Here is an 18,316-nt window from a genome sequence, read left to right on the forward strand (position 1 = left end):
CCATCTTTTAGCAATATATAGTCGAATTTCAACCTGAATAATTATGTCATCATGTCACCCACGACCCTACCGCTCATTCACGTTATTACTTTGTATCGCATTGTGAAGTAGGGTTATGCAACCGATTTCACGCGCCGTTGCATCAGGCTGTATATAACGTATTGCTGCGTCGCATACGTTGCTATATATAACACGCTTACAGATTTTCGGCGCGGTCTTGCTCTGATGAAAATCTTTCGTTCGCGCAGGTAAAATCGCCACCGAAGCTGTCATCAACATAAGAACAGTCGCTTCGTTGACGAAAGAAGAAACCATATTTCAAATGTACCGGGAAAAGCTCAGAATCCCCGCCAAGTACGTATCCACCATCATAGGCTGCCAAAGGAGCAGTCAGCGTTGCTATACTCAAGTAGAAGTAAAAGGCTGTAAATTTCAACTCAAGTACAATAAAGATAGCGACTTGCAAGACATGTCTAAACTTCCTCAAGTGGAAGTAAAAGTACTCAAGTATGTAATTGCAAGAAGTATATTGTAAAAGTGACGTAAGCCTATGTCAGAAAACTATTTTATACTTCCAAGTAGTTTTGTCGTGCAAGTAGGCAGAACATACTGATAAAGCATAACGACTTTTTACTGACCATTTCCGGCCATAATATTGAGTAGCGATACCGACTGGTGTGACTTTCTTTTCCTTCCACCAGAAACGCCAATAAGAAGGCGCTCTTCACCGGACTCGGATACGGATTTTCGCAGTGCGTGATCTACTTCGCGTACGCCGGCGTCTTCCGTCTGGGCCTCTACCTGGTGGAGTTTCGAGGCGAAGACTTCCAAGATATCTTCATGTAAGCGTCGGTTTGATGATTGAATCGCACGTTGCCCAATGACTGATTGCGGAATAGGGATTCTGACATCCGTTACCGTAACAATATTTGACATAAGAATGCGTTAAGCATCGCCCATAAATTTCTACTCATTTCCAAAAGAGGTCATACCTATACTTCAAGTTGTAGTATCAATTAAGGTCCGGAAATTACTCAACTGAGTAATTTCAGTAGATTTGGTGAAGGTGTCGCATACTATTAGCAAGAAATCGGATGTGATTACTTTGGAAATGGCGAGAAACATATTCTCAACTACAGTGAAAAATTACTGACAGGTGCGATTTCTGAAAATTTATTCGGTTAACGTGATACGCCTGTTTCTTATGATAATTTCATCTATAAATGCTTTGCCTAAAAATCGTAAAGCTTCAAGGGAAAGTATTCTTAAAACATCACCACTTTAGTAGTACAAAAAGGCAAAACCTACCTGACCGCTCTAAAAGAGAGGAAGTGAAGTATACTTCCTTACATATTGACCAACTCAGTTACGAAGCATTGCTCCCGGAACTCATTGAAATAGCCGAAGTAGTTTGGTCAAACTCCAGTTTTGAGCCGACTGTAACCGATTTCAACATCTGAATCATGTTTTGAACCAGATTTCATCCCCCCGCTTCGCTACGTTGTATTATACATATAGTATATGCAATGTGTATGTCATGAATTGATTAGCGTCCGAAGGATCAAGCAGCATTATCGTATAGGTATTTTCCGCGAACAGAGTCAGACTTTTTCAAATCAAATGCTAGGATATTCTCACGCGTACGTGTGTAACACGTCGTGTATGTTAGGGATGATCTGATTTAATATTTCCAACGCTAAATAACGAACGGGGCCGTTTACATTGTTCGTTGATAAGATTAGATCTTAGAATTTCAAGCACGTGTTTCCTTTTCAAATACAAACGTTTCTCGCGATGTCGCTGATTGAAGACAAGAAGTATATACGCCGTGGGTAGATATCAATAGAGATGTGAAAATGGCGCTCTCGCCTTTTTACGATTTGGTGATGAAACTTTGCTTTTCGCATTGATGGTTTGCGTCACGATCACCTCTTTGCGTCTCGTGATTGTGTCAGCTTTCCAGACAAAAAGTAGAACTACTTCGCTACTGAACACCTCTGATATAATGCTGCACAAACCGAAAATCAGTCCGCGTATAGTATAATCATGGAGTATTCAGAATACGCATAAATCGTCGCAGCGGAATCAGAGTATAGCGTATATTCATTTTCAATATCTTGGGGAAAGATTTTTTAAGATTTTCATTTTCTTTCATCCATATTTTATCCATATTTGTGTTTGACGCAATGTGACAAACATAACCAGGGCTAATTAATGGCCGAAAGAAAATCTTGCAAAAACTTGATTCTACTGCCACGAAATACGCACCGTCTCCTCTTTCTTCTTAACCAATCTTGTACATTTGTTCTACAACAGCGTGCTAACTGCCGTTATCTTCGGCGCGATGGCCGTGGGCCAGAACAGCTCCTTCGCGCCTGATTTCGCCGAGGCCCAAGTCTCCGCCGCCAGAATGTTCGCCCTGCTGGACAGCACGCCGGAAATCGACGCGTACAGCGACGAAGGCCTAAAACCGGTGTGTAATCAAGAAAGTCGCGGAAAGGTGTAATTGCGCACATGCGCAGTAACACACCCGTTTTCTCTCATCTTTGCAGGCTGCTTGTAAGGGATCAGTGGAATTTGATAAAGTCAAATTTTCATACCCCACGCGTCCGGATTCCCTAGTCTTGAAAGGATGCGACTTCGAAGTGCCTACTGGCTCGACATTGGCCCTGGTAGGACAGTCTGGGTGCGGAAAATCAACGTCCATACAACTCATCGAAAGGTTTTACGACGCGGACGAAGGCAAAGTGGTACGTCTAACGTTCTCTATCTTGGATTGCGCAATCGCTTGCGTTCAAAATTGTACAGTTGCAAAGTCCAATAGTATATTTTATCCCTCATTATTATGTATGATGGATTTATTTCGAAGTATTCCTTGCCTTGTCGTCGTTGACGCTCAGGTAGAAATACAAGCAACACCGTAAATTCCACTCAATTACAATTATAGATAACGATTTCAAAGACCTGTCAAAACCACTTCAAGTGGAAGTACAAAATGAATATTTTAAAAGTACTCCAGGCGCTTCGACGAGTAGATTTGGTCGAGACTCGGAATACTCTTGGTAACCGATCGAAGGTGGGCGGCTTTCGAAATTGCCCATCGCGACTGACGCAAACTGTCTGGTGACACTGCAAATTGATGCGATTTTCGAAATTCGTTACCGTGGTATATCGACAATCCACTCTTGAACGTGTTTACAACATATCCCACAACTGCATTCTACTTAATTCGCTTTGTCTGAGAATATGTTAAGCAGAATGATAAATAGCAAGAAGAGCTGCTTGGGTACTACTACAAGTACTTCGTTACTGACAGTCTCTGCTTGTCCCCGTAATGGGCAAAGCCAAAATTTACCATCAGACAAGATCTTGTTGACAGCTACAGCTAGAGTTGCATTTATAACAAAAATCAATTTAAAACAAACATGTTAACAAGGCCCTGATTTAAAACATGTTTTTTTTATGTTTTTTTTAAACCATCACGTCACGAATATTCAATTGTGACATCAGAGTTGATTGAGTTTACCAATTAAATAGATATGGTAAAAATAGCTCCTTTGACGAAATATATGTACTATTGCTGTTGAACAGACTATTTTGAAGGTTTCAACCATCCCATATCGACATACGTAGGCTATATCGGCCACCGGGTGGCAATTGTCCACAGGCTCATACAACATGTTTTTTTGTAAAGTATTTACACAATTATGGCATAATTTTACAACTTAAAAAACACAATTTCCTTTTACATAATTTTTTTTAAAAGGCCTTTTTTAAAAACACCGTTTGTTTTGAATGCATCCCTAGCTACAGCTATCAAGAATAGCATTGGAATAAGACGTTGTATTTTTGTTCTTGGTGTTTTTGCGGTATATTACACCGACTCATGATATACATACACACGAACTTTGTACAATGTACAATTGTACATGCATGCCATGAGTGGCTGTTGTGCATATACCGCTGGACAAGGAAGGTGCAGGTATAGCCTTGTAAGGATTTTTAAGTTTTGCACCACCTTTCCATGCTATATGCCGAGCGCCAAGCGGGGAAGCCATGGGATACCAGTGCGTAAGCCGGTCTTTGGTCTAACCCGGCTGGGGTTGACTCCACCGCCTACCGATCAAGAAGCCGGACTGTCCACCATTACGCTACGGTATCTTATCGGCTTGTCAAGATGTCACTCCGTCCGCCGGTCACTTCGTTACAGCGATTTCCCGATTTGACCGCGGTATTTCTTGTTGGCAGACGGTGGATAAAACGGACGTGAAAACGCTGAACGTGTCATGGATGCGGCAGCAAATGGGCATCGTCTCTCAAATGCCTGTGCTTTTCGATCTGAGCGTGAAGGAGAATATCTTGTAAGTGCCGCGAACGAATGCTAGCTTGCCTTTTGAGATAGCCGGACCGACTTTTGACAAATCGACTTGGCCGTGTGCCAAGGATATCTACAACTCCCTGACCTTGTATACACCCACTCAGAGGTGGTCAATAATAATGTATAACGCCTACTCTTTCGGAGTACTCAAGTAGGTTGTCACTCCTTGTACTATTGTACCGAAGTGGTTATGTAAAGTTTGTAGACTACTTTCATATCTGCTTTTTTCAGGCATAACTGCCTAGTAAGTAGCAGTAGAAAGTGGTTTTGTGATATGTTTGCATCAGCTTTGTAAGTGTGATTGTGAGAACAACTGGTCGAAGTAGCTAGTGTATCACGGTAACTGAACGTGTTTTCGAAAATCGCACGGATTTATATGTGGTGTCATCGGACCGTAAGAAGACTTTGTGCGTCGGTCAGGAAAACGCATCCTGTGATTCCGAAAGAAACCACCCCCGATCAATGCCAAACGTATGTGATCACTCTACCAAATTGCAGTTCGCGAAACCGCGTACCTTTCACCCCGTCTACCTCTACTTGAAGTATAGCTTGGGCATGTCCTGGAAGCCGCTGTTTCGACACAACTGCGGGCTCTCATTGAGTGTGCCTGCTCTTTTTCACTTGTCCTACCAAATTGCCTTCGATAACATCCTCTCTTTTCGCGGTATCGCAATTCTTGCGGTATTTTGAAATCGGCAAAATGAGATCAGCGCCGTGTTTGATTCTGAACGCGGCGTGTTCACGCGTGTCGACACGCTTCATTGTATTCACCAATAACAAAACACGGCTCTGCGCTCGAGCTCCGAGATTTGATGACGATAAATCGCGAGTTTAAAGAGACGATCTCGGCGATGATTGACGCGCGATAACCGGCGCGGATAACGTCACAAATATGGCCTACCAACAACACCCGCAGCTGTGTTTGTTTCAGAATATTGTTGCCTGGTGCATATGGCTGCAGTACTTCGTTTTTCAGCTGTCAATCCGACAGTAGGGCTATAGGCCCAATGATTCGAGTCGAGTAGTGAAAGGTGATTATTTCGAGTACTGATCAACGAGAACGATAGTTTGATAGTATTTTCCACTGTTGAAGGGTGTAATCCTCGATGGGTCACATCGGAACTTATGAAACATGTAGTACAAAGCTACACACTGTACACACGTTGGTGGAATTCACACAAATGCGAAATCGCTATCAAACCGCACCATTATCACAAAAGCTGACTCTGCTGAAGAAATGCCTCGCTTGGCATTACCGGATCGCGATTTGACATATACCTCTATATTTTCATTGCTGGTCCATTTTTTGTTACTTCTCAGTCAGTGTGCAGCAGTGCCTCATAGTATACGATTTATTACTGTAGTTATTATCAGGTAAGGTTGGTGTTCGATTGATTGACTATTCCAAGACTTCTTCCCGCCTTTTCATTGTATCGCAGTCTTGCTGTGTTTTGAATCCATGAAAATATTTGCAAACGAAATAATAAACGAGACAAAATTCCACTTATTTATGCCATGCGATTTCCGGTTCCGCGCGACAAATCTTTATCCGTTACGCCCGCGTGCATAAAGGACACACAAATGCTCCGCAACGCTGTTGACCCTCTGTACTTTGACCCGGATTTAATCCTTACCACGCTGTCTGTTTTTGGGGTATTCATGGTGTTTGTCGACTGCTATGGTAATTTACGCCGGGCCGATATTCTTCTTATTTTCCAGAACTGCCGACTTATAGCACGGCCCACCTATACCACACTGTAACATAACATAACATAACATAACATGGTTGGGTTATATTTTTATCTGAACAAGTCACACACAATGTACAATGCGATAAGACACAATGCGATGTCATGAACAGATAGGAGGATGTAGAACGACACGCATCAGTAGCGATCCTTTACTCTAACATCCACCTCGGCCTAGAGTGCCCGATGTCACAGTTCTTTTTCGATGTTGATCTCTTTGAAGCCGCGGCCCTTTCTACTAGTTCTTATCCATTCATTGTGAGTGCTTTCTTTCGTCGGGTCTTTTTCTGGGCTTTTTTGTCGCCGTAAGAACGGCAACGGCAGGGGAAGAGGAGCCCAGACAAACCTCCGACGGGAATCGAACGCCGTTAGCCTGCGTGCTGGGCGCTTATCGTAACCACTACACTATCTCCTGTAAATCTATAAGTAGTGAAGATTCTCTTCATATAAGGTGGTTCACGCTTTCCGCCCTATATGGCGGAATGCCAATAATCCCTCAAATATGGTGTAAATCCTTACCCCCTAACTTTTAGGCAGAGACGAGCATGGATTAGGATTAGGTTTTAAAAAAACAGGATTTGCAAAATTTTGTCGGATTTGGATTGGATTTGGATTAGACATTTTTTTCAGAGCGGATTAGGATTTGGATTGGATTTACCTATTTTCTAGGAGATTGAAATGTCGTGTGGCGAAAACTTTATTCAGATCAGTTATTAACGTACTTATGGTTACTAAGTTATCTTGAATCAAGTGAATCGTTGGTTGTGAAAGAAAATTTTCGAATCCCTCCCTTGCATACATTGGTATTTTTTCTGAATTTTCAGTTGGAATCGGATTAGGATTGGACATGGACTTGAATATGAAAAAGTTGTGGCTTAGGATTTGGATTTGGATTTGAAGGTTCGGATTTGGATTGGATTAGGACATAGAAATTTCAAATCCGCTCATCTCTGCTTTAAGGCCTCGGCTGCCTTATATGGCCGCCTTATGCACTGCAGTATATAGGGGATAACGCGAATACTTCTAAAACGTACAGAAATACTTCTCAATGCTAGTTATTATTACTTTCAAGACAAGGCAGAAATCGTGACTGTGCCGTGTTCTATACTTTGGCAGACTCGGCGATAAATCCGTGGACCACACGGAAGATGACGTGATAAGGGCCGCCAAAGAAGCAAACATCCACGAGTTTGTGATGTCTCTACCGGACGTAAGTGGCTACCTCATCATAACCGTAATTATCTTCATCATAATGCGTCCAACATTGAAGGGATACAACACGAAGGCCGGCAGGAAAGGAGGTCAACTGTCCGGGGGTCAAAAGCAAAGAATTGCTATCGCCAGAGCCTTGCTGCGTAGACCAAAAATATTATTATTGGACGAAGCAACATCCGCGCTAGATACAGAAAGCGAAAAGGTAAACATTTGCTGTACGTGATAGCAGACCTGGACAACTAGAAAATTTCCAATTAGACTAGAATTAGAGTTATAGCTACACAGTTTTTTTTTCAAATTGGATTCGAATTTGAATCACTGTATTTTCAAAAACTTGAAAATCGAACTGAATTTCAAATTACAAAGAGTTACAACAAAAATCAGGTAAAGTTCGCAACAACGTCAGAGTTCATCCTGATGAGCATGGGAATGGCAAATGTCTGTTGTACACTAAGCTTGGGTCGTTTCGCACCAAATAGTTCTACTGTAGTATTTTCAGGAAAACCAGAAGAACTAGAAGTAGAACTAAAATTAAAGCATGGAAACAATTCTCAAATTCAATTGCCGGCATTTCTCTAGAATTAATCTGATTTGACAACTACAATTACGTAGTCGGCTTATTAGTGCCTATGCATTGAGGCTCATTGTGATGCAATCCTCGCTGTTTTTTAGATTGTTCAAGAAGCGCTCGACAAAGCGCGAGAGGGCCGAACCAGCATTATCATCGCGCATCGATTGTCCACTGTTAAAAACGCGGACATCATCGCAGTCGTAGACAACGGAACAGTCGTGGAGACGGGCACGCACGACGAACTTCTCAAGAAACGTGCCGCGTATTACAGGTATATATCTCTTGCAATTGCGTGTATGCCACACTCTTCATAATGCACGATTGAATTCGCGACATCTGCGCTTCACAGCGCACCGTACACTACAGTACAGGCTTCGTAAAGCTTATCGCGCAGTGGTTTTGTTGTTGGTAATTACGATGACGAAGCGGAAATTCTCTATCCAATTTGCGAGTTTCGTTGAAATCATCCAAACCGCAATTCGAATGGCCGGTATTAGAGCTCCTTAATTAGTACGCTACCTTCTGAAAGCTCGTTTATTGGCACCGTTCACTCGCGATGCGATTTCTCATATTTAACGGTGGATTGGCCGCGTCTTTGTCGATTGTATAACGTTTCACGACTTCCCGTACCCATCTTGACAATCAAAAGTTTTTTTTCGAGTAATTTGACCGTTCATCGCCCACTAGCGGTTGAAGTATGTTGGTTGTTCACCGCATTCGGGGATGTTTTAGAGCCATTATCATTATCTCTCTAGCTATCTCCGTTTCAAAATACCACTATGGATGTCGCGTGTCGTGTATTGGTTCTGTCATGTCTCTTCAATAACTGCAACATAAATCCAAGACAAATTGACAGACAGAAATCGGTTCGAGCACTCCGTGATTATGACTCATTCAAAATCTACAAGAACGATTAGGCACCTGATTTCCCAACTTAATTCCTGGTTTTATAACTTCTGCAAGGAGCAGGAAGGCCGATTAATTTCCCGTACTGATGATAATCAAAATAGACTTCTGGTTTCAACTTCCCAAGCCGGCGCACTGGTGCTGGTTGCGGCGAGTGATAATTCAATTCGGATGTCACAAATTTCGCTCGCCTTGCTATAAATTTATATTTCTATGTATTTAAATGTGGATTTTCACCGTGATCGGCCGTCCCGAATCCTTTGCTTGGCTCGCCCCAAAACCAGAACCCGAAATGTGATTATCGTCCTCAAATTGTTGGGCGAAGCTCGCATCAGCTGTGCTCGATGATGGGTACAACAAGCAAAATGAAATGACGTCACATAAATCCATTGTTCAAAAGAATGACATGGTAATTCCAACATACTTGTACGCACAAACAACCGGGCTTTCAAATTGTGCAACTAGAACTACTCACTTTTATAAATCTGCAACTAACTAAATAACTAAAACACATTTAACTATATAGATTCGATTCCGAATCATTCGACCCAAAAAAAAACCCGGCCCCTGGCTAGTGGCTACGTCACTTGTCAATCGTGATGACTCCCAGCTAGCAATAACTTCACAACTATATATTTTTATTTGAAATGCGCAACTGGAACTACTCTCTTTTCAAAATCTGGAACTATGATTACTTAAAACATAAGTAAATCGACCGCCAACTAACTAGATTGGTAGTTTATAAAAATATGAATGTCAAAGGCGACAATTTTCAGGGGATATTCGCGCCTTTCCCCCTGGTTAAGCCACCGGACACAAGTTTTACTGTCTGCAAGTCTGATCCGACCAGGGGCTGAAACTAGCCGTCGCTGTATTTATATTTATGCGTTATCTCGCATTTCATTCAGCCTCGTCAACGCACAGCTCACCCACGACGAGTGAGGGCGCTCCGATGTTGCCTGATATTCGTCGCATCCAACAGTATTTCCGATACACCTCGCCTGCGCTTTACGTCGACTATGTTATTCAAGTGGGATGTAGGATGAGATGCCTACGCCGACGAAGCTTTTTTGCGAGTTTCGCTGAGATTAATTCATATGTTTTATATTTTTGGATATGAGTTCTTATGTGAGTTGTTATAGAAAATTATACTTGACTCGTTATCACCCACTGCTTGTGCTATCGCGATCATCGGGCTCATAAGGACTGCTAGACTTATCTGTTTATGTCTCTACTACGCACTAAAATCGTTAATACTCATGTTATGACAGATCAGGGCGTATTTATTGACTTGTCGCTAATTTTTTTCACAGCTTATGAATGAAATTGATCAATAATGTTGGTCGTGACTAGGGCTGGGCAAAATCGAGTACCTGAGTGATTCGATTCTGAATCACGTAAAATGCTTCGAGTCGAGTCGAGTAATCGAGTGTCACTCATTATGACGTCTTAGCAGAATATTATTTGTCAAAGTTCAAATATGTACCTTTTAAGCAACCACAAAGAATATAATGCCTGTTATCCATCATATTAAGGATACTTTGTTATTTTTTTTCGACCATACCGATTTCATTGCACTTGGTGACAATATTGTGGGATGATCATCACTTCGGAAATGTGCTATTTCCAGTAACGTTCGTAGCATTGTACTTCATGTTTCGTATGCTACGATACGGCCAATCAAGATTTCAAGGCTTCAACAGTGAAATTAGCATAAACTCGTTGATCGTTGATAAACTCCTCGATGATAAATCAACTTTTAGTGGTGAGGAGCGTATAATTTCAGTACTCGAAAAAATCGTATTTTACTACTCGACTCGATTCGACTTTATCTAGGTTCCTTCTCGTTATCTGATCTGTATGAGCGGTGTCTTACAAAAAGTTTGGAGCTAAAGTGGACCGCACTTATAAGTTGGTATCTCAGGAATCATAATAAGTAGGGCGATTCTTTTTTTACATGTCAAAAAAAAGTAAAATTTTGTCAAAATTGCAGCGTTTGAAAAAAATGTCAAAACTGTTTACAAAGTCAAAAATTGTTTGCAACCAGCATTTCGCTTGTATCGTAGATGTTTGTACTGTCGGTGAACTTAACAGTCGACATTTTACAACTCGTAGCCTACTTAGCCTACGACGCACTCCTCCGCTATGCACTCGGCATTCACCATCCGGAGCATATATCCACGAATGCATTGCGAGAGCTCACAGGAACGGTCCCATGCCGTCTACTGGCAGCTGAACGACGCTTCCGCCTAATCGGGCATCTAGTGCGGCACCAAGACGAGCAACCAGCCGCCGCCATCATCAATCACATTCCGACGGAGCCATGGCGCAGAGGTGGCTGGAATCGGAAAACATGGCGCTCGACAATGGAGACTGACCTAGCGCAACGCGGGCTGTCGCTTGAAGACGCCCACGACCGCCTACGTTGGAGACGCTTAATACGAGCCTAAAACTGATTATCTTGATGTTTTTTTTGTTTCCTGTTTTCTTTTGCCCTTTTCATTTTACTCTAATTGAAAAGTCGATATATATATATAGCCTACTTGATAGGCCTACCGTTAGGGACGACTCATTATCTGCTCATTGTGAATCACAAACGGTTGAATGAAACAAATAGGTTGACATGGTGCTATATACTTAAAGTACCGCAGTATCCTAACTGAAGCAAGACTTCGTGGGCATTGATTCTTATATCAAGAAGGGCATGATCAAAAATTGTCAACTTTTTTCCGTGTAAAAATCTGTTTTAAGTCAAAAAAGTTTTTTTTATACCAAACTACTTCGTAAGGACAGACAGTTTCAACCAGAAATAAAGATAAGAAATACAATTCTAACAATATATGCGAAAACACCCAATTTACATACATGAGGACAGAATTCTGCCAAAATTAACTTTTCTATGGTCAAAAAATGTCAAAATTTTGATCTTTTAGGTTCACATCTTTCGTTTTTTTGGGTAAAAAAATCCCATAATAATAAGCAATATCGGTGTGGTGTAAAATGACCATACATGTCGAAGATTTGGCAAGATTATGACTGAAAAAGAATAACAGATAAGTCATCAACCTGCGTCGTGTCATTGTTTAGACCGCGGTTCTGATGGGGTTAACTAGACACAATGTCAACATCTGAGGCAAAACCTAAACATTGCGGCCCAATTCTCCGAGTGATGACCTTTTGTTTAGTCATCTCATTCCCACATGCTACGTTATGTGCTCGAGCTAGGGTACCGTCTCCATTGACTATTGTCTAATCACGGAATTAGCGCGAGCTATAGCGTCCGGTTAAGCCGGCATATTTCAAGAGTATTTTCACTTACAGCGTTTGTGTTCGATTTTAACAAAAAGCAAACAAGCACTCATGGTGAACTCATATGTAGATGCTATTTGCCTGCAAAATGAACGCTGCATACCGATTGATCTCTGCTAACGACCGAAAGCGAAACTCTAGATGTCAATAAAGACTAACGTGTGAATAGTGTGATGCGGAATATTCGCGATGTAAGTATGAATAAACAGTAAACACCACGTAGCATGTTGCCAACAATAAGGATACAGGTTACGAGTAGCGTGTTGTAGTTGCAGCACCCCAAAAAGCCCCCTCCGGCGGCAACCTCGGAAGGACTCATAGCTTCCTCGTAAATCGATATAAAATAAGGTATTTGGGGGCTGATTTATTGGATTTGAAATATTTACTTCTATTTAATTCCCGTTCCACTAGCGGGAGACAGGGGCCATTACGTATCCATCAAGGATATCTAGAAGTACTTTGTCGCGAGTTGCGGTCTCAGTCGCAGTAGAAAATAAGCATTCGCTCTTATTTCGACGGCGCTATTGCAATCTTTTCTAATCGTTCAACTTCCTAATGAAACATGCCCGACTGCCCGTGTACCAGATGCGTAATTTATTTTGGGGTAGGCTACGCTGTGAAGGCTCTGCGGGATTGAGGCAGTGGGCTGTATGGTAGGCTATTCAACATGCCCAGAAAACGAATGATTCAACCTCAAGCTGATAACTTAAAGTTGAAAGAATGAAATAAAGATGTATTTGATAATTAGATTACATTATTGTATGTTCACAGTACAAGACGAATAAGAGAGAACATGACCGCTAGCCCGCCAACGCCACTGATATGCTTGACATTACGGAAAGACCGGTAGGCCAAGAAGAGTAGGCCTATATAGTTAATTATAGAGATATCTGATTGATGGACTTTGTCAGGGCGTCTCAACTATTAGCCACCTTCTTATTTATATTCTTTGTATCTTGGGAGATGTATATTATGAATCTGCGTCTTGAGTTGAAGTAATAAACTTGAGTTTTCAAATTTGAAAATATCTTACTCCCATTATGGTATATTCGTTGCCAAGTTTGGAGCATCAGCAAAATGCTGTCAGTACAAATAGTACACATATATGTAGGAAGTATCTTGATGTGTTATTCTATAGCAGGGGTGTCAAACTCAAATTCCGTCGCGGGCCGGATTTAAGCCTTCTAATCGCTCGCGGCCACACCAGTCAACTGATTCCAATATGTTAATTTATGCTCTTGCTTTTCACTTGAATACCTTAGAAGCATATATAGATAATACACGTATCATACGGTTTTCAAGTAGCAAGTCGTGATACCTTGATTCGCGAACGATGGACTTGGCAAAATACGATGATTGTCCGGTTGAATACAGTTAAGATTCCGCTAAAACAGTCGCATTAACAACGGTATAAGTCTTTCTGAGGGTCTTTTGGGTCGAAAGTTGTTGTGCAACTAATATATCTTCCATATAAACTGCATATAATGGTTCCGCATTGGCGTTTTTGCTTCTGTGAATAACTGCTTATTGATCCATTTTTCCATAAAACTTAAAACTTGGTGTGCACTTTCAGCTTTCTTGATATTGGGTGTCAATCTCACCGATTGTTACTAGTGTTAACTAGAGTGAAACCACAGCACCGCAGTCGGGTGGTTATGATGGGGCCTATCTTCATGGAAGTATTTCCTGCAAAAAATCTCAACATTTCTTACAAATATGCTCAAATTTTCACTCTACTCAGAATTGCTTCGCGAGCCGGATGAAATCGTCTGGCGGGCCGGATGCAGCCCGCGGGCCGTATGTTTGACACCCCTGTTCTATAGTAATAACCAGGGAACTATACTGTTACGAAATTATTAGGTCGGTACAGATACGTTACGACTCGGTGTCCCAGTGTGCAGCAGAACGCAACTACCGCGATCGTGCGCGCGACATGATCGGGGAATTACCTGTTTTAGTCGTGTCGCAACGCCAGTGTGCACTGTGCAGCCTCGTGCATCACGACATTGGTATTGTATAGTCACCAGACATGGGGTAATCGCGATTAGTAATCGTAATCGATTACGACGATTACAGCATTTTCAAGTAATCGTAATCGCAATCGATTACATTCGAGAAAATTCCGAAGTAATCGTAATCGTAATCGACTACTTCCCATATTTAATCGATTTCTTTGCAAAACAACGATTACTTTTTATTTGTACAGGACTATGAGATAAACTGAACATTCGTGAACAAGGAAGAAGTATTATACCAGTTAGTTATAGCACAAACGTCAGATTTTCAGATGCAACTGCTCATTATTACGCCAGAAGGGGACTATTAGCTTTGCTCGTCATTGCGGAAGAAGTATCCAGCTATCCACACATAGTGAATAGATATTCGATGTGCATTAGCGTGATTGTAAGAACACTCACCGTACTGCATATCAGGTTATCAATACATTCCAGACGCCACTACCTCGCAGCAGGATAATTAACCACTACTCTGCCTAGTTCCAAATAGTTACTTTTGTATTGATGTTTGGTTATGCTTAGTTAAACGCGGTTTGACAGTTGCTGCTTGGCGAGCAGTAGGCCTATGTAGTACGAACGTACACCGGACAAAGGTTTGAAATTTTGTAGCCTACTCGTCAAATAAAACATTACGGTTTCCACGACGAAGCAGTGAAATCAACAGCTTCTGATATATATCATAACCGAGCTGGTTCTCGTAATGGCCGCTTGCATTACATTATCTGTATTAAGTTGTAGGCAGAATTTTGTGTTTACTTTCTCTTATTCTCATATGATTCTACTTGAAACGGGCGCTAATCGTTATTTCACAATTCTGTACTCGACATTTGGGCCTGCCGCCATAGCCATCGGCTTATACACAATGTTAGCGTGGCATGTAGCAAAAATCAGGACAAACACAGCAAATCGTCCCCCACCCCAAACGTTGCTCTTGGGCCCCCATAGGGTAGTAAATTTTCAAGTTGAAGATTTAATTTCGTCAATAATATTGGTAATTGCATTATATTACTATTCATTTTTAATCCTCTCTCAGCCCCCGATGGTCAGATTTACCTGAAGAGCTGGAGGCACGTAATACATAACTATAAAATCTGGTATCTTGTAATAATTAGTTACTTTAGGAGGGTATCGTTGTTAATTCGTGACCTCCGGTCTGTTGTATAGTCAAAAGATATTGTTGTGGTCCAAACGTAGCAGACTAAAAGAAATACTTGCGTGAGACGCACACACTAATTGCCATGTCTTTAATGCTCTGTGGGTGCCCGGGTGGCATTTGCATTGTGGGCTCAGATTGGAAGGACCGGACTATTAGTCACGCCCACCCAGCGCGGCTATTGACAATGGACACATACCCCAAGTTTCGGCCTATGTCTTTCATTAGTAACACACTTCGTGAATTCGCATGTTGGCCGAAACTGCATATGTGATTTGGTGTGACGTTGCGCGGTATTGACTGGCATCTAAATGCCTATTACTACAAATTATGCATGCTTTTTTTTATTGGCGTATGTATTTCAAAATCAAGCTATCTAGTAGAGACATTTAAATCGCGAAGCTCGTAGATAATTTTTAAGTTCATGAAATCTCTCGCAAATAGTCAATAATTTGTGTTGGTTTACGGAATACTTTTGAGTCCCCTTCGAGCTCGATCCTCACCCTATTAGGAAATTTGGGGTGCGGCAGTTGTGGACCTCGCAAGAATGCAAATCGTTGGGTGCGATAAATCGTCCTCTATAAAATAGGCAATGGGTACTTTATGACATAACAAGCAATTATCGTTATCGTGTTATCTCATTAGGCCTTTTCAGCGCAATCCATATATTGTCTTCCAATATAACTTCTAAGATGCAAAATAAATGTAATCGTGAGTAATCGTGATTACTTTTCCAATGTAATCGTAATCGTAATCGACTACTTCCTGATTTTGCTGTAATCGTAATCGTAATCGTAATCGCGTCATTCCGAAGTAATCGTAATCGCAATCGATTACATTCACGAAGTAATCACCCCATGTCTGATAGTCACATAGTGTAACAGTTGGTGCGTCGTGCCTGAAGTAATGTGTAGCTGACGGCGACTTGCTATCCTGTCGTTGCGAGTTCTTAGATTGACTGATTCACTCGATACGATTATATTCCAGAGAAGCGTACGGGTGTTTAGCCGCAGCCGTACAAATTTATAACCATGTAATTCAATACATGAAAGTGCAAGGGGCGACGTGAGAGAAAACGTGGGTTTTTATACCCGAAAATGCGTAACAATGCATGCAATTGCAAAGCTTGAGCCAATAAGAAAATGGGTTTATAAAGTTCTAGCGACACGAAAAAGGTAGAACTCTAGCTAAAACTTATGTTTGGCGTAACAGTGCTTACCAACCTTTCCCAATACTAAAAGAGGTAGTGAAGTTGGAATAGTCGTCCTACTAAAAGATTACATTTCCTTCATGCAGAAACATGATAGCTAGGGACTTGCGTTAAAAGGACTGGCAGTCCGCCATAGTATGTCAGTTATTGACTTTGTATCTTTCGCATCTTCATTTGCTCCAATCGCTCACTTTCACTCTTCAGCATACAACTTTGAGCCTCTGGTGCCGACTTTTAGCAGCGTGGCTTACCCAGATAACCTCCGACCAGACATGGGGTAATCGCGATTAGTAATCGTAATCGATTACGACGATTACAGCATTTTCAAGTAATCGTAATCGCAATCGATTACATTCGAAAAATTTCCGAAGTAATCGTAATCGTAATCGACTACTTCCCATATCTAATCGATTTCTTTGTGAAAGAACGATTACTTTTTATTCGTACAAGTACTATGACATAAACTGAACATTCGTGAACAAGGAAGATATATTATACCAGATTCATGATAGCACAGACGTCCGATTTTTAAATGCCATTGCTCATTATTACGTCAGAAGTGGCCTATTAGCTTTGCTAGTCATTGTGTAAGAAGCATCCACAGTAAATAGATATTCGATGTGATTGTAAGAACACCCGCCGTGCTGTATATCAGGTTATCAACACGTTCCACACGCCAGTACCCCGCAGCAGGATAATTAATCACCACTCTACGGAGTAACTTGTGTAATAATGTTTGGTTATGCAAACGCAGTTTGACCGTTGCTGCTTAGCGAGCAGTAGGACTATATGTAGTTCGTATACGTACGTACACCGGATAGAGATTTGAAATTTTGTACTCGTCAAATAAAACATTACGGTTTCCACAAAGAAGCAATCAAAATCAACAGTTGCTGATATATATCGTAACCGAGCCGTTTTTGCCGTTTCTCGTAGCGGCAGCTTGCAGTACATTATATGCATTAAGTTAAAGGCAGAATTTTATGTTTTCTTCATCTTCCTCTCATATGACTCTACTCGAAACAGGCGCCAATCGTTATTTCATAATTCTTTACTCAACATTGGGACCTGCCGCCATAGCCATGAGCTTAAATATCATGTTAGCGTGGGTTTTAGCTAGAACCAGGACCAAAACAGCAATTCGTCCCCCAGTCCAAACGTTGGTCTTTGGCCGCCGTAGGGTGATATTTCTAAGTGGAAGACTGAATTTCGTCAATAATATCGTGTAATGCATTATATTATTATTAATTTTTAATCCTCTCTTTTTCTCTGCCCCCCCCCCCGATGGTCTGATTTACATGTAGAGCTGGGGCACGTAATTCATAATTATAACGCCTGTTATCTTGTCATAATTACTTTAGCGTATGTTGTTCATTCGTGACTTCCGGTCTGTTATATAATCAAAAGATAATGTTGTATCCCAAACGTAGCAGACTAAAAGAGAAACTTTCGTGAGACGAACACACAAATTGTCATGTCTTTTATGCTCTGTGGGTGTACGGGGGGCATTTGCATTGTGGGCTCGGATTGGAAGGACCGGACCAGTAGTCACGCCCACCCAGCGTGGCTATTGACAATGGACACATGCCCTAAGTTTCGGCCAAAGTCTTTCTTTCGTAGCACACTTCGTGAAGTCGCGTGTTGGTCGGAATTTCATATGTCTTTTGGTGTGTCGTGGTACGGTATTGACTGGAACCTAAATACCTATTGCTATAAAATAGGGTTGCATTTAAAACAAAAATAAATTTAACGAAAGCGTGTTTACAACAAGGCCCATGTTTAAAACATTTTTTTAAATTTATTTTATTTTT

At 41.4% G+C, this 18,316-nt stretch overlaps 2 protein-coding genes across 2 annotated transcripts in view; one reads left to right on the top strand and one right to left on the bottom strand.

Moving 5' to 3' along the window:
* The window catches only part of LOC145433759 (ATP-dependent translocase ABCB1-like), a 41,271-nt gene extending 31,285 nt beyond the window's left edge, over nucleotides 1-9,986 (top strand). Inside the window, exons 19-27 of the mRNA XM_080310959.1 lie at nucleotides 249-354; nucleotides 702-842; nucleotides 2,317-2,473; nucleotides 2,553-2,750; nucleotides 4,249-4,361; nucleotides 7,243-7,336; nucleotides 7,397-7,543; nucleotides 8,014-8,183; nucleotides 9,727-9,986. Of these exons, the coding sequence (XP_080167085.1) occupies nucleotides 249-354; nucleotides 702-842; nucleotides 2,317-2,473; nucleotides 2,553-2,750; nucleotides 4,249-4,361; nucleotides 7,243-7,336; nucleotides 7,397-7,543; nucleotides 8,014-8,183; nucleotides 9,727-9,760 (1,160 nt within the window). The 3' untranslated portion in view covers nucleotides 9,761-9,986. The remainder of the gene's footprint in view (nucleotides 1-248; nucleotides 355-701; nucleotides 843-2,316; nucleotides 2,474-2,552; nucleotides 2,751-4,248; nucleotides 4,362-7,242; nucleotides 7,337-7,396; nucleotides 7,544-8,013; nucleotides 8,184-9,726) is intronic.
* LOC145433757 (prefoldin subunit 6-like) overlaps nucleotides 1-18,316 on the bottom strand; it is a 134,908-nt gene that overhangs the window by 71,129 nt on the left and 45,463 nt on the right. The gene's annotated exons all lie outside the window — the stretch shown is intronic.

The sequence above is a fragment of the Botryllus schlosseri genome, chromosome 2, assembly GCF_051294905.1.
Source record: "Botryllus schlosseri isolate E-star chromosome 2, Bs_hap1, whole genome shotgun sequence".
NCBI classification, from domain to species: Eukaryota; Metazoa; Chordata; class Ascidiacea; order Stolidobranchia; family Styelidae; genus Botryllus; species Botryllus schlosseri.